Source organism: Aythya ferina (assembly GCF_964211825.1).
Source record: "Aythya ferina genome assembly, chromosome: 1".
Lineage (NCBI taxonomy): Eukaryota > Metazoa > Chordata > Aves > Anseriformes > Anatidae > Aythya > Aythya ferina.
In genome coordinates, this window is record NC_140296.1 from 72426862 (window position 1) to 72453447 (window position 26586).

General features: G+C 45.7%; 2 protein-coding genes across 2 annotated transcripts in view; both read right to left on the bottom strand.

Annotated features, from left to right (window-relative positions):
- DHRSX (dehydrogenase/reductase X-linked) overlaps nt 1–13053 on the bottom strand; it is a 173745-nt gene extending 160692 nt beyond the window's left edge. The window contains 3 exon segments of the mRNA XM_084505905.1: nt 12690–12979; nt 12981–13017; nt 13020–13053. Of these exon segments, the coding sequence (XP_084362031.1) occupies nt 12690–12979; nt 12981–13017; nt 13020–13038 (346 nt within the window). The 5' untranslated portion in view covers nt 13039–13053.
- Nucleotides 145–12287, bottom strand: ZBED1 (zinc finger BED-type containing 1). The gene is made up of 2 exons (XM_084505891.1): nt 10681–12287; nt 145–5389 (listed from the first exon to the last, which is right to left on the bottom strand). The coding sequence occupies exon 2, from the start codon at nt 5336–5338 to the stop codon at nt 3251–3253; it is 2088 nt and encodes a 695-aa protein (XP_084362017.1). The 5' UTR covers nt 5339–5389; nt 10681–12287; the 3' UTR covers nt 145–3250.
- Nucleotides 13054–26586: the final 13533 nt, after the last annotated feature.

Below are 26586 nucleotides of genomic sequence, written 5' to 3' on the forward strand. Positions count from 1 at the left end.
ATTCAAGAAAACTCCTTCCAGTGACGTTGTTGGTCACAAGAACCCGCACCTAACCCCTCGAGTTGTAACCCTGAATTGGGAACATGTAGCTGTGGCTCTTCTTTGGACTTAAAGTATGCATTTTGAAAACATTTAAAAAGTCACTTTTCCAGCATGAAAGTACACAAAAGTTGAAGTTTATCTATTGCCCCTCCAAAAAGATGCCTCAGCTGTACCAGAAAGAAATGGAGACATCAGACTTTGGATTCAAATTAGCTGTCAAGAAACATGAACATAAATCTAACTTAATAGCATAATTTGGAAATGCATCCCAGGCCCACCCTTGGCAATAACAACTTAACTCCTGTTGTAGCAATATTTAAAATAGCTCTGCAACTTGGTTTCTCCACCCAACCAACCAACAGAAAAATATATTGTTAAATAAAAAACACCACACATATTTAAGCAAGAGAAACTGTCTAAACTTCTGATGTTTTTCATCGTCATATTTTTTTAATCCAAAAGATTTATACAGCTTTTTTTTTTTTTTTTTTTTTTTTTTTTTTTAATAACTTACAGGATCAAAAGGAAAATAAATGCATAGTTTCAAAACCTTAGAATATAACCTCCCCTTGTTGCGGAAGAGTTCAAAGTCATAAAGTGCTGCAGATACGAACACACATCAGACAAATACTCTAGTAACTAACTTATTTTTCTGGTTTATTTAACAATATTCCAAGCTTAGAACATTAAATAAAAATCTCACAAACAACGGGTAGAACTAACAATGGCTTTGTTTTTCCCCTACCCCCCTTTTTTTTATTTTTAAGAGAATACCGAGACTTCTCAATTGAACCAACTACAGCTTTATTTTGGATACCAAAAAAAATATCTATATAACTAAGGGAAGCTAGGAGGGAGAGAACAGTGCATCACACCACTCTCAGCACAGCTGGGTGAGGAGCGAGCCAAGCCATAAACCTCGCTGTGTGCTTTCCGCCCCATAAGGATGAGGCGCTGCCCCAGGCTTGTCCTGCAGCCCCTGGCATTGAGGGCGACGCACATGCCTCACGCTGGTGTCCTGCAGCTCCCTGGCAGCACATGGTGGTGAAACTGGGCACGGCAGGTGCTCGCAGGGCCTTAAAACCATTCCTGCACCTTGCTCCCTTCCTCGACTCGACTTTGAGGCCCTCGTAGACAGCCTATGGGTCTGTTGCGCCGAGCCTTCGTGCTGCATCTTGGGCAACTGCAGCCACCTCTGCAGCGCATCCACACACCCCTTCCTGCCACACATGGAGGGAGGTCTGACACCTGCAAAAACTACCCGACCAACACATAAACAAGCAGTTTGGTAGCATATTCAATTCCAGCATCATTCCCATTTTCACATGTTCCTGCTGGCCAGGCCCTCTCTACAAGTCTGTGGATGCCACAGGGACAAAAAAGTCAAGACTTCTTCCCCGGTAATGGTTATGACCAGTCTTCCACTGGCCTCTCTACAGAAGGGCTGTGCTTACACAAACGTGCTAAATCAGCCATGGCCTTTCCCATCCCTAGAGACCTCGCACGTTTCTAGCAGCAGGGTCATCGAGACCACCACCAGGGAGCTGGTTGGAGTCCGCTCTTCGCAGCTGGGAAGAGAGCTCCAGAATTTGCCTCACTTAATTTTTTGACTACTTTATGGATAGATGGGAAAGGCTGGCATCTGAACAGGGGAGACTGACCCTTTGAGAACAGTTAGAGCTGGGAGATTTCGAGTGAGGGACAAGATGCCCACCACAAAAAAACATCAACCCTCAGCTGTCACTGGGCAGTGACAAGATCCCTCCTCCACGCTGCACAGAGGAATGCTGTCTGCCATCCCACTCTGTGCCACATGTGAACTAGCATCGTGTTTATGACCTGCAGTATTTCCTAAGAAATGTGGGGTTTTGGTTGTTGGATATTTTTTACTTTTTTTTTTTTTTCCTTTTCTTTTTTTTTTTTTTTTAACCAAGTTCTTAAAAGGGATGAAAACTTTTAGGTCTAGAGACACAAAGGAAACAATTGCAATACACAACAACTAATCGGAAACAGTACTCAAACATTTGACTGGACCAGACTAAAGTCCACTCTACAAACTGAAAAAAAAAAAAAAAAGAGAGACAGGAAGAAAAAAAAAAAAAGGTTTTTAAGTGCTAACGTAACAAGAAACAATCCTAAAGACTCACCGGATACGTGTAGGGAAACGGAGGGGTCCCCCTCCTTTAAATATATTTACATAATATTAAAGCTTTTTATTCTGCTTTTCTCACCAACAAAACTTCTTAGCTACCCTGGGCGAAGTGCCCACTTAAATTAAAAGGTTAAGCACGTTATAACACACGCACACAGAGTTAGACCCGTGGCCCTGGCACGCCTCCTGCCTTCGCTGCTCTGCTCCTGGGTATAGGCAGCCACCCTCCCGCGCCCTGTGTGCTACTGCCAGGGCTCACCCGGACAAAAAGGAGTTTTGCCATTTAGCTGCAACAGCTCCACGGTAAAACCCAACCGATGTGGACACAGCCATACCAGTTTGGAAGCGTTTATACCATTTATACCGCACTGGAAGGCCGAATAAATTGCCCCAGTGGAGGTGCATCCACACTACGGCCTATGCCAGCATGACACCGGTGAATGTAGTAACATAGTTCCCTAACTGACAGAATTACACCAGCTGATCTCATCTAGCACAGACCAGGCCTAAGATATGAGGTAGTGAAAAAGAAAATCAGGCTCAAGATCTTTTTTTTCATTCTATAGCATCGACACACTCTAAAAGTCTTTGCTGCTCTGATTAATGGAATTCAAGAATAACATTTTAAAATCCAAAATTTAAAGCTAACGCCCTAAATCAAGTGGGATTTATAATTGGAGGCATAGAACTTTAAAAGTCCCTTGCTCAGGGTCTTGATTCAGGAAAAATATTTTCATTACAGACAGCACATAGGCATGCGTTTCTCTCCCACTGAAGCAAGCGGAAAGGAAGCACATGGCTAAGTGCTCTCTGAGATCTGGGCCACAGTCAGAAATCACGATCTTTGTAGCATTTATTTCCTCATTCATTTCAGTGCTGTTTAATCACAACTCATTGATGTTTTAAGACAGTGGGAAAAACATAGACAATGGAAGCTAAATCAAGTTTGTTACAACTGTTCAATATTTACAGCATTCATAGCATAAACAGAAGTATTTTTGGTAACTTAAGACAAATACCTTTTTCTTTGTTATTAAATGCACCACAGCAGTCCTGTTAAACAAACCCACTGTCTCGGATATTAAAGAAATTGTTGTTTACGTTTACCGAGTCATTTAAATTAAAAATCTGTTCCTGTTCCAAACCCCATTCTCCTTCGTCTTCATCCTCCGGTTCTGCCTCGGACCCATTCCGAGTGTTTTCGTACAAAAAGATCTGCTCATCCACGTGCGCTGGGGCTAACCGGTTTCTCTTTGCACTGACAACATTAGCAGAAGAACCAAAAAGGCGTTCGGGAAAGACCCTTGTGGCCAGAATACACCAGTATTTTTGGAGAACCTTTGGTAAAACTGGAAACAGCGCTAGTCTGTCAGACCACCACTTTAGCGGGTCTTCATTCAAACCAAGGACCTTTTGAGACTTAAAGTTGCTCAACTCCTCAACAATCTGAGCGTGCCATTCCTCCTGGTCTTCCACACCCCCTGTCTGGCAGAAGATCTCTGCAAGCATGTTGTTGATCACACTAGTAGGAGGAGGAGTGGAGGAGATAATTATTTTTTTCACCGGAGGCTCCTCCGAAACCGCGAAGAACTTTTCTTCAGTCCGAAAGGTGTTTTCTTTGACTTTCTCCAGCAGGCTTTTTGCTTCTTCCACCACTCTGTTTTCCACCTGCTGCCGCTCAAAGGCGGAAAGAAAAGGCAGTTTTTTGTAACGAGGATCCAGGAAAGTGGCAACGTTGAGGAACATGTCTATTTCCGGGGTGTGCTGGTAGGTGGTTGACAGCTCCTTCGCTATTACCTCCTTCGCCATGCTGATTTCTTTCAGATCGTTCTCCTTGATGTTCAGGGTGGTATTCAGAAGCATGTGGAGAAGCGGCTTCACCATACTGATCGTTGGGTACTTGGAAGCGGACATCATCTCCGCAACCTGCTTGAAAGGCTGCAGCAGCTCCACCAGCCCTTCGATCGTGTTCCACTCGCTGGCCTCCAGCATGAGGTGGTGGTTGTTGCTGTCCTCCACGAGAACGGCGGCGATGACAAACTGCTGCTCCTTGAGACGCTGCAACATGGCAAGCGTGCTGCCCCACCAGGAAACGCGATCGCTCACCAGCATGCAGTGGAGAATATTCTGCTGCTTCTGCTTCTCGCTCAGCATATACATCGCCATGGTAGACTGCTGAAAATACTCCACCAGTTTTCGGCACCTGGCAAGAAGGCCGCAGAGCTTCGGGAGCTGAAAAGCTTGTTGTATTCCAGCATTGAAAGTGTGCCCCAAGCAAGGCATCTGCACTGGAATATCTAGGAGAGAGCAAGCTTTCACAATGTCTTTACTGTAATCTGTCGTAGCACCAAAGACTTTTGTATTGATTCCCCATTCGATGAACGTTTCGTAAAGGACTCGGGTGATAGTCTCTGCAGTATTATCCTCCGGTACTTCAAATGTTTTTAAGCACCGTGAGTTAACCGCCAGGCAGTTTGAAGGACTGCTGCTGAGAAAGTGAACCGCGACGGTAACATATGACCTGTTCTGGTTTTCGCTCCTCCACATGTCTGTGGATATGCCGCACCACAGAACGTCGGTGAGCTCCTTTAGGACGATTTCTCTAATGGCATTGTATTTTTCAGGAATAGCTTTTGTACAGAAATACTTCCGGCTAGGAAGTTCATACCTAGGATCAGCTGTTCTCAAGAGGGCCTTGAAGGTGGGCTCATCGACGATGGAGGCGGGATACATGCCCTCACAGATCAAGCTGATGACTGCAGATGTCAGTTCCTGATGCTTTTTGTTTTCATAGTTCTGGTAGGTCTTCATGATGAGGCTGTCTTGAACAACCTGCTGCGATGATTCTGGCTTGATTTTTGAAAAGGCGGTAGCAAAGGCCTCCCTCATCTGCTCGGTGTTGCTTTTCACAAACTCACAGAATTCGTCGGGGTGGTTTTTCTCGAGGTGGTAGGAAAGGTTGGACGTGTTCCCTGAATAGGCAATCTGCGCCATGCAAATACGGCAGTAGATTTTCTTCCACTGTAATATGCATCCTTCTGCATTGGTATCAAAACCAAAGTACTTCCACACTTTACTCTTTGCTCTCGGATGAGCCACTAACTTTAGGTCTGATGGGGAACCTTCTAAACTTTTATTCTCCATTGCTTCTTGGCCACCGTCCCACCTTTTGATCCTTCACTCATTAATGAGTACCTGATAAAGGCAGTAAGATAAAGATACGATGAGAAAGCACAAGTTTGTCCACACTTAACTACGTGAAAGCAGTGTTTCTCTGAATATATATCAAGAAACCTACCTTACTAATTACATTTGCAAATTTAAAGATGAGATTTGCAGGAAGTGTGACCTACAAGAAGCCCATTAAAATGTCAAAAATTAAAAAGTTTTTTTAATACAGCACATTTTGCTGTGAAACTGAGCTAGAAGATCTGAGTAAATCTTGTTTCTGGACTTACATAATTCTCGGTAGAGGAAGTGTAACAACTGCCACACAGTTCACACATTATTGTCACACAAGCCAGACCATTTGCTATAGTGTTTTCCTGTCCCTTAGGCCCCCCAGTTATAGTTAGGGCTCGACTGACATCCTCTTGCCTAAGGGTTTCTAAACTTCACTACAAATATTTATTTCAAATGAAACCTGCTACTGAAAGGAGCAAAGGTTTTATTGTTTGTTTATTTTGAAAGAAGCTGTGTTAGCTCGAGCTAACTGTCCCAGGGTTTGCTTTAGAAAAAAAAAAAAAAAAAAGAAAGAAAGCTGTGATGCAAATTATGGCATTAATCTGCTCCTCTGAAATGTAAAGATGTTTTCTGACAGAAACAAAAGGAAGCAAAATTTGAACCTGCATGCAGATCAACAACACGCCTCTGACACCTTTCCTGTCCTTCTCTTTCAGAAACCAAAGCAACCTCCTGAAGCGCTAGTTCACAGTCTCGGTTCCTGGAATAACACTGCATTATAATGACAGGAAAAGGCAGTCAGGAAAGCACTAATAAAAGTTATTAACCATATCAGCTGGAAAATAATTTTGCCGTCCTTTCCTCAAAAGACTAAAGAAGTTGGCATGAGGATGGGGGCAACCTGCTAGAGAAGATGGTGAGAAGGCAAGGCTTAGCGATCTGTAGCTAAATACCCACACAGGAAAACACTGCTTGAGCAGTCACATGCAAGTACTATTTGAGGCCTACAGCGTCTCTGCACACAGAGCCACCTGCCAGAGCTTATTCCCCTGTACCCAAAAGCCACCCTGGCAGCACAACTGCACCCCAACACTTCTCCCTTTCTCCCCCAGCACCAACCCAGCCGCAGCAAGCAGCCCTTCACCAGGGGAGGGAGGGAGAAGGAAGCCATCAGCCAGCACTGCCGGGACCTCCTCTGTGAAGATCCGGGGAAGAGGGCAGAAGAGAAACTGAAAGAGGATTCCTGCAGCCAGCCCGAAAGCAACGTGACAGCTCCCTTCTCTGCTCCTCAGGAGCTGCCTTTGTGCCAAAACACGGGAATCCCTGGGCAATAAGACCAGCTGGCTGGGGTAGGAATAAAGCATCTGACTTTTCCAAACTTGCTGTCAGGGAGCATCCCCCAAAAATTTATGGGTGCAGCTCCACCAGCATGTTCTCCTCTGTCAACAAGCATCACAGAGAAAAGATATTTTCCCTCTGAGCTGCAGAAGGTATTTTGCAGCACTTCATGAATTTCTTGAATGAAAAATCAAAGACTAAATATATTTATTTAAGCACAGCTGTTGGTTTAGACTTAGCACGAGATGTGCAGGGCAGGTATTTTGTTTGTTTTGTTTTCACTATTGATATCTTAAGATTTACTTCTGGGTGCAAACCTTTTATAATGTGGGGGGGAGTGGAGGGGGTTGACTACTCATATACCCTCTACTGTGATTCACTCAATACTTTTTAAGTTGCCAGGATAAAGTATTGGTTCAACACAGTAATGCTGCGTAATTCTAAAAATGTGCATGTTAACAGCACCAATGTATGCAATCTCACCAAAACTGGTGATTCTGAATGACAACATGGTGTGATATATAACAACGTAGCCCTGCTATAGCATCACGCAGCCTATGGACAAGATACGTCCTATCAGTATGCGTCCTTATTGCTTTCGGTGTCTTCCACTTCACTGCATGACACGGCATCTCTGGAAGGCATAAAGGCTCCTGGCATTTCGTTAAATCTTACAGTTTCCTTTGCAATTACATGGCAGTTCCTAAAAGCAAGGAGGAAGGCACTGTAATAATGGAATTGATTCCTCCTTAGTATTTAAAATTACTATGACACCCCTGGGACCATAAAAAGTTCATCACGGACTGATAAAACACAAGTTATTTCAGAGCAAGGGAGAGTTACAGACTCTCCCCACCCTTCACTCTTATGGATGTTACAGCTTTACCATCAATTTTAGATAGGTCTGGCACTTGGCACTAGTGGCACCGAGCAGCATTGCCACAGTTAAGGACATGTCAGCGTAATGCAGCTTTTGTTGTAACGCTGTACACCAATTCCAACTTGTCATAGTAGCTCTAATGTAAACTACTAATCATCCCTGCCTCTCCTCGAGAGGTGTGCAGTCTAGCTGGCAGTATGGTTAAAAACAAATAAATAAGAGCACTTGCATATTCTTCTGGAGGAAGAGATCCGTGTTGCACAGGCAGCTGGCAGAAGCCCTCTCCTTCAGCTCACCTACCCTTCCACTGTAAAAAAATAGGACTGCTTTGGTCCACTGCAAACCCTCCCTGTGAACAGACAGCCTTCAGGCTATGGAAGCACCTTTGCCTTCTCCCTTGAATTCCCACCCACACCGCAACAGAGCATGGATTCGGAGGAGCTGCTGCCCTTCTCTTCCTCCTCCTCCTCCTCCTCCTCCTCCTCCTCCTCCCACACATGCAGCCAGGCCAAAACCACTGTCATGTTTTGGGGTCAGCGCTTTCCAGCACTGCTGGCCTGGGGACAGCCCTTCATCATCTGCTGGCCTTGGGGCTGACATCAGGAGGAGGAAGAGGAGGAGAAAGACCAGGTTTCCTGGCATGCTCTGGGCCAGGCCAGGCTGCTTCCCGCAGCCCTGCTCTTCAGCCCCAGTCCGCTCTCATCCTCCTGAGGTCATCAGGGACAGAGACTGAAGGCTCAGCCCCACAACGAAGGGCACAGGCGCTGTGCTGGTGGCAGACGGAGCTCCGTTTCCACACTGGCAGACAGAAAAACGATGTCCAAAGCGGGCGCTGGGTTGTGAAAGCAGGGATTTGGATGTTGGGACACGCCAGGTGTGCAGCCACCTTCGCTCTGCCCCCTTGTGCACACGCAGCAGTGACACAGGCTGTAATTACACCGTATCTTTTTGGCAGAACCCTTGCCTCATTCAGCACAGAGGTAACCATAAAAGTTGTCTTTCCTAACTTTTAAAACTACCTCAGCAGCTCTCTGATGGGCCTGCGTGGGGAGAGGGATTAAGAATTAGATGCAAGTTAATTTTTGCCTACCATCAATCTTTCCTGTCTGATGGTTTCTTTGCCCACCTCTGGAACTGGATGTTTTAAAACCTGGCGTTGGTACGCCTGCGAGCAGGAAGTGTTTAGTCTGCTCTTACGCTTTAGGCATATAAAGCAGAAGCCCTCAGCGCAGGAATTAAAATTAAGAGATGCATGCTCTCAAATTAATCTTTCACGATCAATTATAAATAGACATGGTGCAAATTATGATACTGATTAACTAGAAACTAGGGCAAATTAAAATACATGTATATGATATTCCGATCACTTTAAAGAAGGCTATCAGTCAGCTTTAAGGTCTTCTGGACTTCACTCACTGCCGCCTTCGTCAAAGCCCATTTTCTACACATCGCAGATACCAAACTTAACTACTCAGGCTTCCAAACTGCAAAACGCTCAGCATTTAGTCTTCCCCTACCAAACTTCAATCAAACCACATATACAGAAGACAAAAGGCAGGAGGAAAATGCCAAATAAGTTCCTTGAGAAGCTTTTAAACTTCCAAAAGGAATTATTAGTACATGAAAACTGTTTGTAATCCATCAATAAGATGACTTTCAGTGACCACTTTTCCAGAGTTAATAGCCTGGTGTCACAATTAAAGATAGTCCATCTTTTAGCAATTCACTTAATAGAGTTTTCTTTTTTAAGAGCTGATTATATCAAGATCTTTATACAAACAGGACATTTTTTTTTTTTTTAAATTGAAGCATTGCAAGGAACATCGAAATAGTAAATTCTAGTGAAACTATGAGTTGTTTAGTCCACTGAACACTTGTTAGACAACAAGAGTTCTCTGGATACCAAATAACAAAGTGATACATGAGGCAATAGCAGACTGGCAGTGATTTATTGTAGAAATAAAGACTAGTTTTTGCCGGCAATAAGTAAAGAGCATAATCGGATATCAAAGAGGAAAAGTAAAGCATTAAGCAACAGCTGAAGCTCCAGTTGGTTAGCACTCTCCCCCCAAAGAGACTAACAGCCAAAGCCTCGAGTTTCCCTGCCGTGGCATCGGGACGCCCCCCGTGCTGGTCCAGCCGCCGAAGGACTACATGAGGCAGTCTCTGAAACCCTGTCCTCATTGTAAGCCGAGGCTCACTGCTCCGTTGTGTCGCCTGATTATGTTGGCTCTGAGGACGAGATGTGTCGCCTCTCCTGTCTCAGGTCGATGCACCCAATTTGAACAGAACAGTGCGAACCTGTCCCACGAAGAGGAACGGGAGGCCACGTGCTTGCCGTGAGCGGGCGCACCTGGTAACCTAGGGGACTGCTTTTGTTCTGGGCTATGCGAGTCGCCCACCCCTGCCGATACGGGTCAGCAGAGGGTCTCGCCGCGGCACTAACTAACCCAGCTTATACCAGCCACCTGCAGGTACACCACCTCTGCGATTCATGCTTGGAAAATTGTTTGGAGCATAAATAGCCTTTTCCCCTTTAGTTCTGCACACTGCTTTTTCTTAGCAGGGCACAATCGCTGATTGTGCCCCGCTTATCCTCCCAGCTTTGGATTCACCTTCCCTGTGCTCCAAGATCAGAACTTCAGACAAAGCTTCCTGCTCTGGATCGGAGGCAGTAGCTGGTGGTGGCTACACTTTCAGAGTGAAGAGCTGGATCTTTTCAGTTCACAACTCAAATCAATTATTAACTTTTCACACTGAATCTAGATTCCATGAACTCAAACTCTTCCCTCTCCCGAAAAAAAGCTGTCTTGAATCCCATTTATAAAAACGAGAAGAAGCCCAGTAAGATGCGGCAGAAGAGATGATCACTTTTAAAAGACAGGATAGTGTGTGTGCCAAGGGCACACAACTTTGACTAAGTTTAGGGAAAGAGAAAAAGAACTAGTTTGGTTTACTCTGAATTGAAGTCCTGAAAATCTCTCTGGTAAGCACTAGAAAGCAAGCTCTTCTTGGAAAACTAACCGCACGCCTCGGAGACAGAAGGGCTGGGTTTACACCAGACCTCGTCGCTGCCTTCACTCACCAGCACAGAGCCTGAGGATGAGCTCCCAGCCATCCCTCCGCTGTGCCACCTCTGCGACGGGGCTGCTCCGGCGCTGCAGCACAACCACGGTGCTGGGACGGGGGAATCGAGGCCGAGGAGTTGGGACGGGAGACACGGCTCCGTGCACCAGCAGCGCTTCCCAGCCCTTCTCCCTTCGCCTCTCTCCCCTGGAAGATCCTCTGGCAGCTACTGCTGCCAGCAAGCGCGGGCGTTTCTGAGAGCTAAGGACAGCCCCTCGGAGAAACACGGGCAGCCCAAAACACTGGCACTTCAATGCTTTTGAGACTCCTGCCTCGAAAAGTTACTTGGCAACTTCTTGCAGTACGCTGAGTTAACTGATCCAAGCTTTAATTAAGCATATCGCAATAAACACTTTAGCTTTTTGTCACGCTGCAGTCCCAATTTTGAAATTACGGCATGAAAACATGGCTAATCTAGGTGAAAACATTCCTGTTGACAAGCTGGCACATTTCTGAAGCCCTGGCTAGACACACTGAGTCAAAGCAATGCAGCAAGCAACTGCCAAGAGGCAACTGCGCACAAACAACTGTACGAGGAGGAAACTACTTGTCCTTGGAAGGAACCACCCCGAGACAGGACTGAGGGAAAGCTTTCCAGTTCTGTCAAATCTGTCCCAGTCCTACTCGGGCCAGCTGATGTTTCCCTGGTGGTATGTTCGCTGCCTTAATCTGGCATTTCCAAATTCAACATTTTTTTAATAGTAGTAAAGAACGTAACAGCACCAAAACGCTTGGGTCACGTTTTCATCATGCTCTTTCTCCCTGGTTCAAAAAAGATTTGGAAAGTGTTACGCACCCTAGGCACAATACCCGGTTTTACTCTGCCAAGAGAAACTAATGCTAGAAAAATGCTCAGATGACTTCAAACTCTACGCACATCTGCCTCTCTGTTGTTAGGGTTCTTCTGCTTGTTTCCCTTTTTCATCCCTGCATTTTGAGAAAGAGAAAGGAGAATCCCAGCCTCCTGCAGAGCTGCCAGGAGTGAAGAAAACGAGAAGAAGCGCTACCCACGAGGCCACGTGTGACAGGACGCACACAACCGCGCTCAGCACGCAGCTCGCGCGTCACAGTGCTCCGGACACTCGCTGCAAACACCTCCTGTCTGCCTCACCTCCCTGCTGGGACACCACGCCAGCTCCCTCTTTCTTCCTTCACCGTCCCTCCTGTTAAAGCTACCAGCAGCTCCACAGAGGCTCCCTGGCTGCTAAGCGGAGGAAGTTAGAGGCACTCGCTGGCTTTACAGAGTTTTAGGCTGAGGTCTGAGGACGCCGTACGGGTCTGTGCGGCTCGCCGTAAGTTTGTTACGACCAGAAGCGCGCTGACCTCCTCTAGAGCAACGTGAGGGAAGAGGAAACTCAGATCTTCGCTTCCTGGCAAACTCAAAGCTTCCTCTGTCAATGTTACGGGACAAAAATAAAAAATAAATAAAAATAAAAGAAGAGTTGTTACTAAGCATGCTGCGAACCAAAAATAAATAATAATAATAAAAAGAAGAGAGGGATAAAAAGTGAAAGCGCAGCTCCCCAGCCATCACGAACCCCCAGTACGGAGGCTCCTGCCAGCCCGGGCTGCGGGGCCAGGGACCGGGCAGGGGCAGCCCCCCCCCGCCACCCGCCCTCACAGCGCCTTACCTGGGGCCGGACCCGGCAGTCCCCGCTCTGAGGCAAAGCGGCCGGAAGGAAGGAAAAAAATATATATATATATATATATAGTAATAATAGTAATAATAATAAACGTAGCGAAGCCGCAGCGGGGCCCTCCGGCTGCGGCCCGGCCCCCGCCACACCCCGCGGCCGGGGGGCGGCGGGGAGGAGCCCGGCGGGGCACGGCGGCCCCAGCGCCCCCAAGGTCGCGGCGGCCCCGCTGGGGCTCCGCGGGGAGACAGCGGCGGCGGCGGCGGCCCCGGCCGCCAGGTCTACCCGGCTCCGCGCTGGGGGCGCCGGCGCGGCGTCCGGGCGCGGTGCTCACCTGCGGGCGGGGGGCAGCGGCGGCGGCGGCCCAGCTGCCGCAGGATGGCGGCGATGCCGGCGCGGTAGACGGCGAGCAGGGGCAGCAGCGCAGACAATAGCGACATGGCTGCCTCCTCCCGCCCCGCGGAGACCAGGGGAAGGCGCCCGGCCGGCTGCGTGGCGCGGCGGGGCTCCGGCGGCGGGCCGGGGGCGGCTCCGGCGGCACCCACCCAGCGGAAGGGCAGGGGAGGAGGGAAGGGAGAAGGGGAGGGAAGGAGGGACGGAGGGACGGGACGGAGGCAGGCAGGGAGGCAGGGAGGGAGGCGCCGCTGTCACGGCCGCGCCGCGGCTCCCGCCCTTCTGGGCATGTGCGGCGGGGGAAGGGAGGGGAAGGGACGGGCAGGGAGGAGGAGGAGGAGGAGGAGGAGGGAGGGCAGCGCGGAGAGCGGACCCCAAACCCCAAACCCTGCTGCAATGTCAGCCCCTCGGCCCGTGGTAAAGGCGGGCAGGGCTTGAGGCAGCGGGGAGCCCGCCCTGATGGTCCCTGTGACCGACTGCAGGTCGGGCTGAGGGACCGACGGTGCTCGGGGGGGGGATTTTGGCTGTGCTGTGCCACTAACAGAGACGTGCTTCAGCCCTGGCACACAGCTAAAACTGTCAGCAGCGGTCCCGCGAGAGGAAGCTTTTACCCCTGTGTTCGATTTCAACCCGTAAGTAACGCCTCGTCTCTGAGGACGACGGGGAGCCACACAAAGGTTTGGGGGTGTCACCTCCTCCTCCCCTCGAAACAAAACAAAACAAAACAAAAAACTCACTTTCTAGAAAAGCACACAGCAATACGACTTCTTCTGCGTTAGGTCAGATCGCTCAGCAGAACTGGCTCGCTGTCTGCTCTCAGAAATATATGCATAAAGTCAAACCAGACTCTGTAGTTGCTCCGGGACGAAAACAAGCATTTAATGTTATGTATCTCTGAATTTCTTCTCTTTTTATTAACACGCCGGGTTATGCAAGCATAAATAATAAACAATATTACGCAGTCACATCAATGAAGGTTTCGTTCTTAATGCATATTGTTCTCAGCCATGCACGCCATGGTAGGAAGAGCATCACAAAAAGACATGAAAGAAGAAACACTGATGTTTAGAAAAGGTGTATTATTCTTTCAACTTATCTCAGGAAAAATCAAGTCCTGACTCCTTTATGCTGAGGACTCTTTACAGCCTATTCTCAGAACTACAGTACTAATGAAAGCTCTTTGTAACTTTAAACTGCGAAACTTGCCTACAGTGCATTTATGCGATCTTTATATAAATACACCATGCTTTCTCAGGTTTGCTAGTATAATAAAATCAATCAATGCACATTTAAGCCATGGAAATAAATGCTCTTCTGTCCTTTTTCAGACAGCGTTGTGCAAAAATTAGACCAAGGGGGGAACAACGGATGGGTCAAGATTGTGTTCTTACTGGTCCTACTACTTCTTTCAGTGTTAAAATTATTTCCAACCCTCCATGATTCATAAAAGGATAGAGGAAAATTTGTTTGAGTGCCGTTTATTTCTTCTAAAGGCTGATGGGATGTGAAGTGGAGGAGAAACAATAACATTAAGTCTCTATGTCTTTGATTCTTCTCAATTACTGTATTATGATACACCCTAGTTTTAACTGATACTTCCTTTTCCTTGTTTTTCTGTAGTTGTCTTTTTTTTTTCTTATTGATACACTATTTTTTGTGTTTTTTTTTTTTTTTTTTTTTTTTTTTTTCCTTACAATCATTAGCTGTGAAGCTTTGAGTCCTTGGGCTGGAACCTTGTCCATCTACTTTAGATACCTCAGTGAGACATTATTACCTCAGTGAAATTTGAGGTGTCTGAGCCCTGGAAGGGACGAAAGTAGTAATCTAATTGTCTCAGCTCTCCTATACAGGCAGTGGCCAGCGAGAGGCACTTCTGAAGACCTGCAGAAGATGACTGCTTCCTTTGAGGTGCTTCAAGTGCTTCCCTCTTTCTGCTGACTGCAACAGTGAACTCACACAGCCAGCAGGCAAAGACAGCCTGCGGTTAGAGCACAGATAGCCTCTTGGAAAAGTCATTGGAAATACTAGTAATACTCTATCCACACTTGCTCCAGCTGATCCGTCCCTCCTGCAGGACTGGCACTGATGAAGCGGTATGTGATCATAGCGCTTCCACCCACATTTTGCATAAAGATGCATAAAGCCATAAGAAAGGAAGTGGGTGATGTTTCTAGACTCTTAATTAAAGCCCGAGCTCCAGCTTCCCAGCAGAATGGCATAATCAGCAACCATAAGCTATCACGGGTGGTAAGGTGTTGCAGCTGAGAGCCTGCACAGCCAGGAACGCAAGAGGCACGGGGCCACGCCAGAGCACACAAAAGCAAACCCAAGGTTGGCCAAGCAGTTCAAGCACTCTGGCATGGATTGGACAGCATGGGGAGCAAAAGGAGGTTAGGCCCCTTTCTCGTTTTGTTCCGTGACGATCCCCCAGACAGCACATCTTTCCCAGGTACATGAGTTTGGCTCCCTTTGAGATGAGAACGAGTCATCGACTCTCTGTATTCACCACACAGAGGTGCAGGTTCAGTGGGAGAGGCTGGCCGTGCTTTCTGCCTGAGCGTGGCATAACAGTGAGGCAGCCTCTCGAGAGGCAAGCGGTGTCTCATCAGTCCCTGTCAGGTGGTGACGTCCAGAATTCCACTTCCTTGCTCACTCTGAGACGTGCTCTTTGCATTTCGCACGTACGTCAAAGCTGGTGGCCCGCACCGGAAGACGTGAGACATAATTCTGACTGCTGCTAATTTTTCAGGCTTCTGAAAGGGATTTAAATGCCTCTGTTCCTAAGCTGGATTGCAGTAGAACTTGAGGCAAGAGATAAGTGCCTATCTTCCTGAACATGTGTGGGTGAATAAAGTTAAATGCCCGAGGAGCTTTCAGGTTCAGTAGGGAGGTGCTCACAAGATTAGGCAGTGATGGGAAATAGTCAGTTGGGGTTGCTGTCTGCAATTCATGTGAGGTTTTGAGCACCTGCATACCATTTTGACAGGCTGCATGCTCCTATTTTTTCCTCTATGCAAAAAAAAGAGTCATTTTAGGTACCCCAAAACTAGACTTGCCAGATAGTAGGCACATGAGCCTAGCAGGATCATAACAGAGGACTCAGTTCTCAGGGATCCCTTCAGCAGCTTGGGGATGGTGTTACCTGGAAAGCAAATTAACCTTTCCCAAGAGGACAGCTGTCCACAGCTATGCAGTGGGAAGTCCCTGGGATTGAGAGCAGACACTCATACTGTGGGCAATCATCTAATGGGACTCATTTATTTTTATTTAGCATGAGGCATGAGTCTACAAACAACCCTCTGTGAACCTGCATTAGTGCTACAGCATTTGCCTGTGATGCAGAAAGGTTTTTGACCCCTCTCAATCTTTTTCACATATTTCACTTTTCAAGAAAATGGTCTCATTAGGAAAAACCAACCCTTGTCAGTGTGCCAGTAGTGATAAGGAAGTGAAGCCCAGGAACAGAGTAAACGAAAGAAATTGGAGTTTTGTAGCCTAGCACTGATGGTAAGTTCATGGGAACAAGGGGACAGAATCCCAGTCCGTATTCCCTGAACAGCTTATGCTTTTTTGACTGGAAAAGAACAGGATGAAGATATGGACTATTAAGAGCTAGCAGAGTACTCAAACGGGAACAACCTCCTCTCTTCAGCCAAATGTGCAAACCACTGACCTATTACGCAAGAAGCATGCTGCGCTGATTCCTCTTGCTGAGCTTTTTTTAAAGTGACTGGCCCTGCAGCATTGTCGTGCTCAGCGCATGTCACACTGTTGTGTTGTACGTGGTCTGCAAAGCCTGCAGCATGAGTAGCCAGGGCTGGGTTTGCTCCCCGCAGCACCCCTGCTCCCTGTCAGGTAGGATCTGAGCAACTTCCCCTGCTGCTGTTGCCTGCCATTCAGGCAAGACTTGGAGACCGAAGAGATAGAAGGCAGAAAAAAACCTGATAATTTAGAACAAAATAAAATCCCCAAGCATGTGTGCTTGCATACAGCACTTCCGAAGAAACCTAAGTATAAGGTAGGTGAGGTGTAACAGAAATGCAAGAGCTTTTGTTAAAAATAGCTTCTGTCATAAAATACATCAAAACAGTGGATATACTTAGAAATGATTAGGGTTATTAGTGGCCTACAAATTGTACTCGGCAACTTTAATTGGTGGATTTTCTGAAAGAATAACAAAATAGCTGGAAAGCCTAGATATGGCAAGGATTAAGCAGCCTTATTTCAGCAGTGGAAAAAAGGTTCTCATGCATTTCTTTGACTTTATTTGAAAACATCCATAAGTATATAAAAGAATACCAATTGATTAGCATACATGGAGTTTTAAGAGCCTTTTGAGAAGATCCTGCACATAAGGGAGGCTGAACATTTGTGGGGGAAGAAACAGAATATTTACAAAACAGAAGGAAAGAACAAAAACCTGGACTCAGACTAGAGCAGAACAGGGAGTGGCATCCATGGTAAGATCTGAGCAAAATACCAGCAGGGTGTCCACGTACCCTTCCAGGTCCCATGCTGGCTAATACATTCCCTAATGTCTTGGATAGGGCAAGGGGGAAGTTGTTGCAACAAAGTGGCACAGAGCTGTTGGCATTAATCAAGGTGGGAGAGGAACGGAAGGATCTCAGACAGATTTCTACAAGCAACGTGGCCTGGCAGTGGCCCAGCATGAATAACGCTATTGGGAAAAAAATAATAATAATAAAAAAGATTAATAGTGCCTGCTATAGAAATGGCTTTATTGACAGTGCAGTTGTGTAAAAAGATACCCTCTGTCAATACCTGCAGTGTGGTTATTTCAATGTTTGTACAATGCCTGCAAGCATCTGTGGAATAGTGTGTGCAACACTGCCCAACCCATATTTAAGAGGATTTTGCAAAGGTTCGGCCAACAGTCAATAAGATGATTATAGTCCCAAACAAGAGTTTTCCATGGCACCTTGTCCTTCATCTCTCCATGATCTCTTCCTTAGCAATATTGCAAGACAAACACGGCTTTCATCAGAAACTCGATTAGCAACATTCTCGTGTGGAGGAAATAGAAAAGCAGAGTTGCCCCTCATAAGCTGGGTATCGTGAGCTGATCCGCACCTGTGTTTTTGCTGCATTTGCTTGCAAGAAACCTTGGTCCCACACACAGCACTATTAAAAGAGGCAAGGTTCGTGGGGAGAAAATAGCAGATGGACTTCCAGGTACACGTAACCTTGCCTGTGACCTTAGACAAGCATGGCTGTGATACCACTACTGCTGATTGGACTCAAGATGCACCACCAGAGCTCACTGGTCTCTCCTGTGCTGTCTGCTGTCACTTCCCTGATGGCTGCTCTTGTCTCAGTCTGTGCCAAGCAGCCTCAAGCAATGGTGTGACCAGGCCCCATGGGCACAGGGAGCCTTGGTGCCTGGGGACACTGGCTGTGACACATCCTACACGCCACAGAGAAGTGGGTGACAAGCTACAGTCAAGGAGTGCTTACTCTGTGGATGGGTGGGCAGCAGGGTGATGGGAGGTGGATTTTTGCTGTCAGGTTCTGCAGTGGTGCAGGAGGGACAAAGTGTCCAGGACTGTGCGAGGCAGGAGTGCTTGTGTGGTCAGGGCTGCGGCTGGTGTTTTACATGGTGAGTGAGGGAAGGCATCTGCTGCTGCAAGAGAAAGCAGTAATTAACTGGTCTGAACTTTCCATGCAGCTTGAAGTGACCTGGGTTTGTGCCCTACTCTGTCCATGTGTGTGTTTGCGTTTTTCCTCATGCATTCCTGTTTTGCCCATCGACTTCTGGACAGGAGCTGATGCCTGTCATCTTTAGGACCTGTGATGCTTTCATGCTCCATTGTACAGATGTCCTGGACTCCTTGGGCATCTCCTGCCCACAGCACTCTGCGGTGAGCACAGGGAATGCAATTCCTTGTAGGTTGTCACAGGCTGTCCGGGGTACTCAGACTGCCTGGCTCTAAGCTGCTGATGATGAGAGAGGAAGCAGCGATGGGTAAAGACACGTGTAGCATGAGCTGGAGGGAAGATCAGGCCAAAACACAGTGCAAATGCAGAGAAAAGGGAGATACGCAGATGCCATAAAATGAGAGTTGTGGGAAGGACTAGAGATGGGTCAGTGTCTGGTTCAGCTTCATTGAGAAATGAATGCTCCAGCTGGCTGCTCACCCAGATCACAGCACACAGTGGGAAGAAGAAGGTCGGTGATCCTCAGTAACAGGGAGATGCCCAGCGCCCTTGTAGCTACATCCCATCTATATCAAATGTGCCAGGGGCTGCTGAGCATCAGAAGGCATCCAGTGACACCTCAAGCCCTCTCTGCCCCTGCCGTCCTTTTGTCCCTACTCCGGCACAGCTGCCACCACCGCTACCTCTCCTTGTCCCCCAGCAGTCGGTGGCCTATCCATTTTTTCCCAATTCCACCTTGTCTGCTTTCTAATCACCCTGACAAGCCTGCCTCTCTATCTGCCTACAGTCACTGGGTTCCCCGTTCTCTTGATCACACCTGCCTGTCAGTCGTCCAAAAGATTACATATGCCTTGAATTTTCCATTTTAATAAATGAGCGGTTGCAGTGTTATATAACTTGTTTGTGTTTGGCTTGCGTGGTGGTGGTTTGGATTTTGGCTATTCCATAACAAGACATTAATAAACTAAGCACAAAGCACAGCTGTGTAAAAAGCTAGAAAGGGCAAGAAAGGAAAGGGCTCAAAATGGGTGCATTTAAAAATTTAAAAGGGAATGCTACAAGAATAAAGAGGTCCTGCCATACTTGAGGAAAAGCTCACACGTGACATAGATAAGAGGAGACATCTGAAAAAAAAAAAAAAAAAAAAAAAAAAGAAAAAAAACCCTCTTGTTTCTTGTCCTTGGGATGATCCATGTCCCTGGAAGCACACTGAGCTTTGCTTTTCACTCTTCAAATCACTTTTTGTCGGTACAGAAGAAAACTGTGGTGTGATCAGAGTGCCAAATTGCCTTACGAGCCACTGCAGAGAAGATTCAACAAGGCTCAGACCTTACACTTATCTAACACTTGCCTGTGATGAGCCATAAAATGTCCAAGAGTTATACTTTGACCCACTAATATATACGCACTAGAAATTATCCTAGACAGTTCATTGTGCTGACGAAAAGAACTTAAACACTGGAGAAACCCAAGAGCTCATCATGAGAGTTGTTAAGAATACACTTCCTGAATTATCTCGATATGTCCGATTCCAATTATACATATAATATAAGATTATTGACATTCAGATTATCGAAAGGCGATGAGCTTTCTGATTAGACATAATATTTTACTACTGACAGCCTAATTTCAAGTCCATTAAGGCAGCAGCTTTCCTCAACATCATCGTCACATCCCGGTGTGCAGTGAGACAGTGCAGAACGAAAGATCAGCCATTTTAAAAAACCTGACACCAGAGACTCACAAATAAGTAACAAAGTGGTTGTCACTGACTACGCTGGCGGCCTGAGAGCTGAGGCAGCTCCAGCCGGATCGATAACACCAGGATCCCCAGGGGGCACGCAGTTAGAAACGGGGCATTGTAAGATTTCCTATTACACTAGGTTTTGTGGTGTTTCCTAATCTGCTGCTGCTGTTTCGGTAATACCAGCCATTTACATTCAGTATTTAATGATGATAAGCCTAGCATAAAGGACTCAGATATCGCTGCTTGTATATACGATAGGCATATTTTTAGTTTCTGGGTTTGTGATTTTTTTTTGTGTAAAAGTATGCTTTTAAGTACCGGCGTGATATTATAAAATGACATAGGTAGCTGACATGCATAAGAAGCTTTTAAAACTCAGACTTAATCCTGTTTTGTAACAACTATTTTTCATCTAGTAAAAGACCTTAATCCAAACCAACCAATAATTCAAGTGAACAGTTACAATCTTTAAAGCTACTTCTTAAAATGAGGCATTTTTTCTTTTTTTCTTTTTTTTTTTCTTTTTTTCTTTTTTTCCTGAAAACTTGCAAAAGGACATCATATAGTGATCCACTACATGTCATTTTGACTGTTAATTGATAAGTTTAGGATAAGCTGCAGAACATTTTATTCCAATATTCCATCAAGAAGATGTTCTTCTCCCGGACTTCACTTCAAAGCAGAATTATATAAGGTCTAGATTACTATAGAGAGTTACTATAGAGAGTTCATCCAACCTCTCATAATAATAATTTAAAAAATGCCTAAATTGTAGCTGTATATGCATGTTTATGTGTATGGACAGATAAAATAACATTCTGAAATGTCATTACCCTTGTGGGAGGGGAGTGGCATTTCCTACATCCAGGACTTAACATGGAAGTGTTTGAAGGGGTTAGTTGATGCTGTTACTTCTCTCCTGAAAAGAGTGTGTATGTTTACCTATATCAATCACATCACAGCAGTTTGCTACTTGGAAAAAAAAAAAAAAAAAAGTTATATCGATTATAACATGCATTTGTTACACAAAAATTGTAGGTGGACAGCAAATTTTCCTGGTAACTGCACACTCAAATCGAAAGCCGTAGCAAATAGGTTTTAATCTATCAGATGTGCAAACCCAGGAGCCTTTGCTACTGTTTCAGATTAAAGAAAAGAAAGCAAGCAAAAATATACATTACATACAAACTGAGTGGCTTGATGCTCATGATTTCACTGGCTGGGTTTCTGATTGCAAAACTAGGGGGTTTCCTGCAACTGGCGTGTTGGATCTTGTGCCCATCTCGCTTGTGGCCAGCCTGTCTTTTCTTGGGTTTTTGTTTCCAAGAAGTAAGATCACAAACATCCATGCACTATGCTGAAGTATTTTGCTCAAGGAGGAATCAAGGTAAAAGCTGGTTTCTCCTTACTAAATTCTGCATCTGTCTTTCCTTGCTTTTTCATTTCTCACAATATCAATCACGCCCTAGTTCTGCATTGTCTTTCCACAAACTGTTTACAGTATGCCATCAATAGCAATCAGGGATCTGATTCTCTCTCTCCTGGTATTGTTGATTAAATAGGAAGAGTAAAAACAGAAAGAGCACTTGCCTGCTTAATCAAAGTACAGTTTATTTACACACAGAGGCATACATTTGCCTGTATTCAGGCCCAAAGAAATTGCTTTTCCTACATACAGGCTTATCTTCCTCCTCTATGTAGTTATTAACTGTTTCTGCTCCAAACAAAAGGTTAATTTAAATCATGATGTTAAAAAAGAAAATTTTACTCAACTTCAGAAATTTGTGTGGACGAATGTGTGTGCTGCAGCTTGGGGAACACACTGAACACTGAGCAGCCACACTGCATGAGATGCAAAATCAGCACAGGCTTGTATATATCTGTTAAAATGACCAGTACCTGCTATCTTAGAGGGAGGTTTAAAGTATTGTCACCAGACAATCTTCTATATGATAAATTCCATCCTTACTTAATTCCATACTTAATCCCTGGAGAAGGACTCTTTATCAGGGGGTGTAGTGATAGGACGTGGGGGAATGGCTTTAACCTGAAACAGGGTGGATTTCAATTAGATATAAGGAGGAAATTCTTTACTCTGAGGGTGATGTGGCCCTGGCATAAGTTGCCCAGAGAAGCTGTGGCTGCCCCATCCCTGGAGGTGTTCAAGGCCAGGCTGGATGGGGCTTTGGGCAACCTGGTCTGGTGGGAGGTGTCCGTGCCCATGGCAGGGGGTTGGAACTGGATTGTCTTTAAGGTCCCTTCCAAACCAAACCATTCTGTGATTCTATGATTAATAAAGATTGTTAGACTAAAATTCTGAAGATGCAAGGTCCATTTTTTTTCCTGCCACCATTAACTGTCTCTTTAGAGCTGGTATCGAGATAACTACTCGAATTACTTTTGAGTTTTATTAAGTCTCTTCTAGTTTTTTAGTGGCCTGGGTTTCATGGTCTAACCACACACATTTGGTGACAAAATATTTCAAGTTTTTTTAACTTTCCACCTTCTAATCTGATTCCATGGCTCCTTATCTCTGTATTATGAGGCTGGAAAAAAAAAATCCCCCCAAAAAAATCTCTTTAAAGCGGTTATTATTTTGTATACTCCTTTTTTGTGTCTTACTCATTTCCTGTTTAGCGTAAGAGATCTTTTCAATTTCTTCAGAGGGAGTTCACAAGACAACACAATCTGTCAACCTTCTATTTAGACACCCCCTGTTCAAAGTGTGCTGTGGCGTGTCTATTAATGTTACCGAGAGTGATGCACAGAACGAAGTGTTGGTATAGACAGTACCTTGTGTATTTACCCTGCGAGACTGCAAGTGTAAACTAGGGAGAGATTAAAGCATTAAGGGAACCAAGTGATGTTCTTGTCAACGTCTGTACAAAGCTAGGTAATCACACAGCTCTCTTCCCTGTTTGTAACTGCTCGGCCACATGGAGACATGGATGAGGACGGCTGCCTGCTGCCCCTGGGCTCTCAGGGCAGGCTCTGGTCCCAGCACACCTCTTGACAGGGTGAGACCTCTCCAGGTACTGCAAGCAGGACAAGTACATCTGAAAGACCAGAGCAGGCCTGCCTTGGGTAACATCTACCGTCCCACCAGCCAAAAAGTCTTCTGTACCCATGCATGGTGGAACTACATCCCCTCCTCGCCCATGATACCCCCACACGGCTAAGGACACTTTGTAAGTCATGTTTTTTCCTGCACTTTCAATTTTTCAGACTACTATTTTTTGCCACTTGAGAGAGGGAGCGAGAGAGGGAGGAGGAATAGAAAAGAAATAAAATAAAGGCTGTGCAATGAGTCCTTGAAACATTTTAAATGGAAGGCTTGGTCTCGACCCAGACCTTGCCTCTTTAATTATCTGCTGCTGCTACTTGGAATTTTTGGAGCTGTTTGAGCCCTGTAATAACTTGTTTGATTTATAGTTACAATGATTTATTCCTGCTGGGGGGGGAACCACAGTGATTGCTTCTCTCTGGGTTTTGCTGAGTCACTCTGTACACTCATTAGCTATTGCAGTGGGTCTCTAAAAAGACAAAATACCAGTCCTCGTAATTTTCTAAAAGTAATCACTTGATGCACACACTGTAACACAGCCTGCAGAGTGTATCGCATGGGAAACTGAACTCACCTGTGCAGTGTGCAGGTACATCAGGCTTTTTCCCAGCGCAATACATTTTGCCATACACCAAGGATCATATGTTCTCTCTGTTATTTTTTTGCTCTCCTAAAGCCACCAGTTTATTTTATATTCTATGTGCGACTACAATCTGCTACCTCATTTGCTTTTTTTGCAATAGTTTCAAGGACTTTCCCTTAAGACCCTCAACCCTTTCTTCTGATCATTGTGCTCAATGGCGGTCCCACTTAATACATACACTTTAGTTTGTTTGTTTTTACTCCCAGACTAACCAGTTTCCATTTATACATTCTGAAGTGCTTCCAGTAGAAAACCCAACCAACTGGATGGTTTCACACGCAGTTGCTTTGCGTCCTTTGAATGAAATCATTCACTGCTTTACAGAGGGCCCATCACACATCATTTTGAGTACTCAACAAGAGGTATTTTTTTGCTGCATTCAGACCTCTTGCACAAAGGGGAGCTTTACTCTTCTTTCAGTATTAGCATCGTGCTTGCAGATAGAAATCATTTTGCCTTCAATTAAGCTTGCTGTGCACCAGTGGAGCACCACCGACTTCAAGTTTATTCCAAACTTGCAAGGCAGAGGAGGACAGATTTCACTACCCTGAAGATACATTTCCTGGTAGCCTGCAGCCGCTAACCATAAACCCATCCAGACTATTAGTGCATAGCACCTCATCTACCTAGCCATTCATTTTACCATTTCCTTACCCCAGTGCACTCTCTTTGAAGCTTTTGTTCGTCTTTCTTTCACCTGCACGCAGCATAAGGCATTCTGGCCAGCCCACCTGGCAGGGACCCCTTGGGGCAGCTGGCTGGGGGCTGCAGTGCCCCTCGAGGGACTGCCAGCTTGCCCTGTCACCTTTGCTGGTGCTTGGAGAAACAGAGGAAAGCTTCCCCTGTGAATTTTCTAACATCAACTGGATCTCAAAATTTTAGGCTTTGCCTGTTTTTCAGTCTCTTTTTTATTCATGGACAGAAGAAACTCATTGAAAATATTCAAATCCAAGGATTTAGTCCTAGTGTGCATCTTGCATCTGGAAACAAATATAGCTGTTAAGATAGTGGAAATTACGTGACAAGACCCCTGTGGACTAATTAGTAGAGTCAGCAAACAAACATTAGCTTCTTGACAGAGATCGTTTTTCTAACTTTTTTTTTTTTCCCTCTGAGAATCTGCTGGTTCCTCCAGCATATTTCTTCACCTCCTAATATTGTGAAAGGCACCATTACTGCCTCCTGCATCCTTAGCACCCACCAATTCCAATCAAAATAGCAGCAATGAGGATGGATACCCACTGTCAGGCTTTCCTGCATCTGGAAGCAGCACAAAGAGGGCAAAGCTGGTATCGTATGTCCCTTTCCTTCCATTAGTGTACCCAGGTGGCACAAGAAGTGAAAAGCTTGAAAGACAGTCCCATCTTTACCTCTCACTCTCTGTGTCACCACGGGGCAACACCTCTGTGGCTGGTGCAGTGCAGTTGAAGAAAGGTGAGGGGAGGCTGTGTGGTCCCATTCGCAGACGTGACTGCCAAGTGTCTGTGTGAGCATGTGTCCTGATGCTACAGGCAGGATGCAGACCTGCTGCCACTGCGGATTTGCAGCAGTTAATATCTTTATGAAATGTTTGTAAAATGCTCAAGCTGAGGATCTTCCCCAGTAACTTGCTGAGGACAAGATTCAGAGCCCAGCAAGACTACGAAAAACATCTCCATAGGCTTTGGTTCTCTTTGCATATGATGCCTGGCTGCAAAATTGAAAGAAAGGGCAGAGCGATAGCGAATCTTCGAGTGAAGGCTGACCTGGAAATACCCAACACCCCTTCAGATTTATAATAACAGATGACATGGGAAACAAAAGAGCAGCCAAAATCACCTTCAAGCAGAGAAATGGGTTTCCACATTTATTGTAACAAGAAGGCAAACTCGTTTGTATACAGCGGCCTCCCTGAGGCATCTGGAAGCAGGTCCTCCACCTTCCAAATCCTCACGGACTGTCTCAGTGCTCTGACCACCCTACCTGCGGCTGGGGCAAGCTTCATGAGAATGAAAAGAAACAAGCCATATCTAAAATGTAAATGCTGCAGAGGGTGTCTTTTCTGCTCCATCAGCAATGTCTGCAACACCACCTTTGAGTCTCAGATTTGCTTACTGACGATAGCCCTTCAAGTGTTATGGTCCTGCTGTAGTTAAGCCATGGTTTTGCTGGAAAAGTGACTCCAGAAAAAAGAAAAAAAAAAAAAAAAAGCATCATGTGATTCCATATGACTGCAGGCCAGATTATATCCTCAATTACACTTGTACAACCCTATTAAATACCAGTGGGGTTGCACAGGTGTAACTGGAAGCACGACTGCCCTGCACGATCTTAAACACCGCAGGGCAGAAGCGAGAAGACGCCATCCACCTCCACAGCTCCAGCCAAGCAGGAAAGCACAGCTACAGCACCGCAAAAATGTGCCAGATGTCCAAGTTTCCACCTTAAATCCTCTCAGATCTTAACCTGGGAATGTGACTAGTGATTCTCTCTATACATACCCATACAAAAGAGGAAATATTGAATAAATAATAGTCTTTTCTACAAAAACAAGCAAACAGCAACAACAAAAAGATTTGAGCTCATACTTGAATGGTTTACTGGAAAGATTACAAGTTTCCATACCTGCTTTTATTTGCAGATCAGTGGTCTATTTTTCTCTCATAGCCTAAGCAACAAGGGGACACATCAAGCAAGGGTTAGTTTATAAAATTAGAGACATTTTAAAT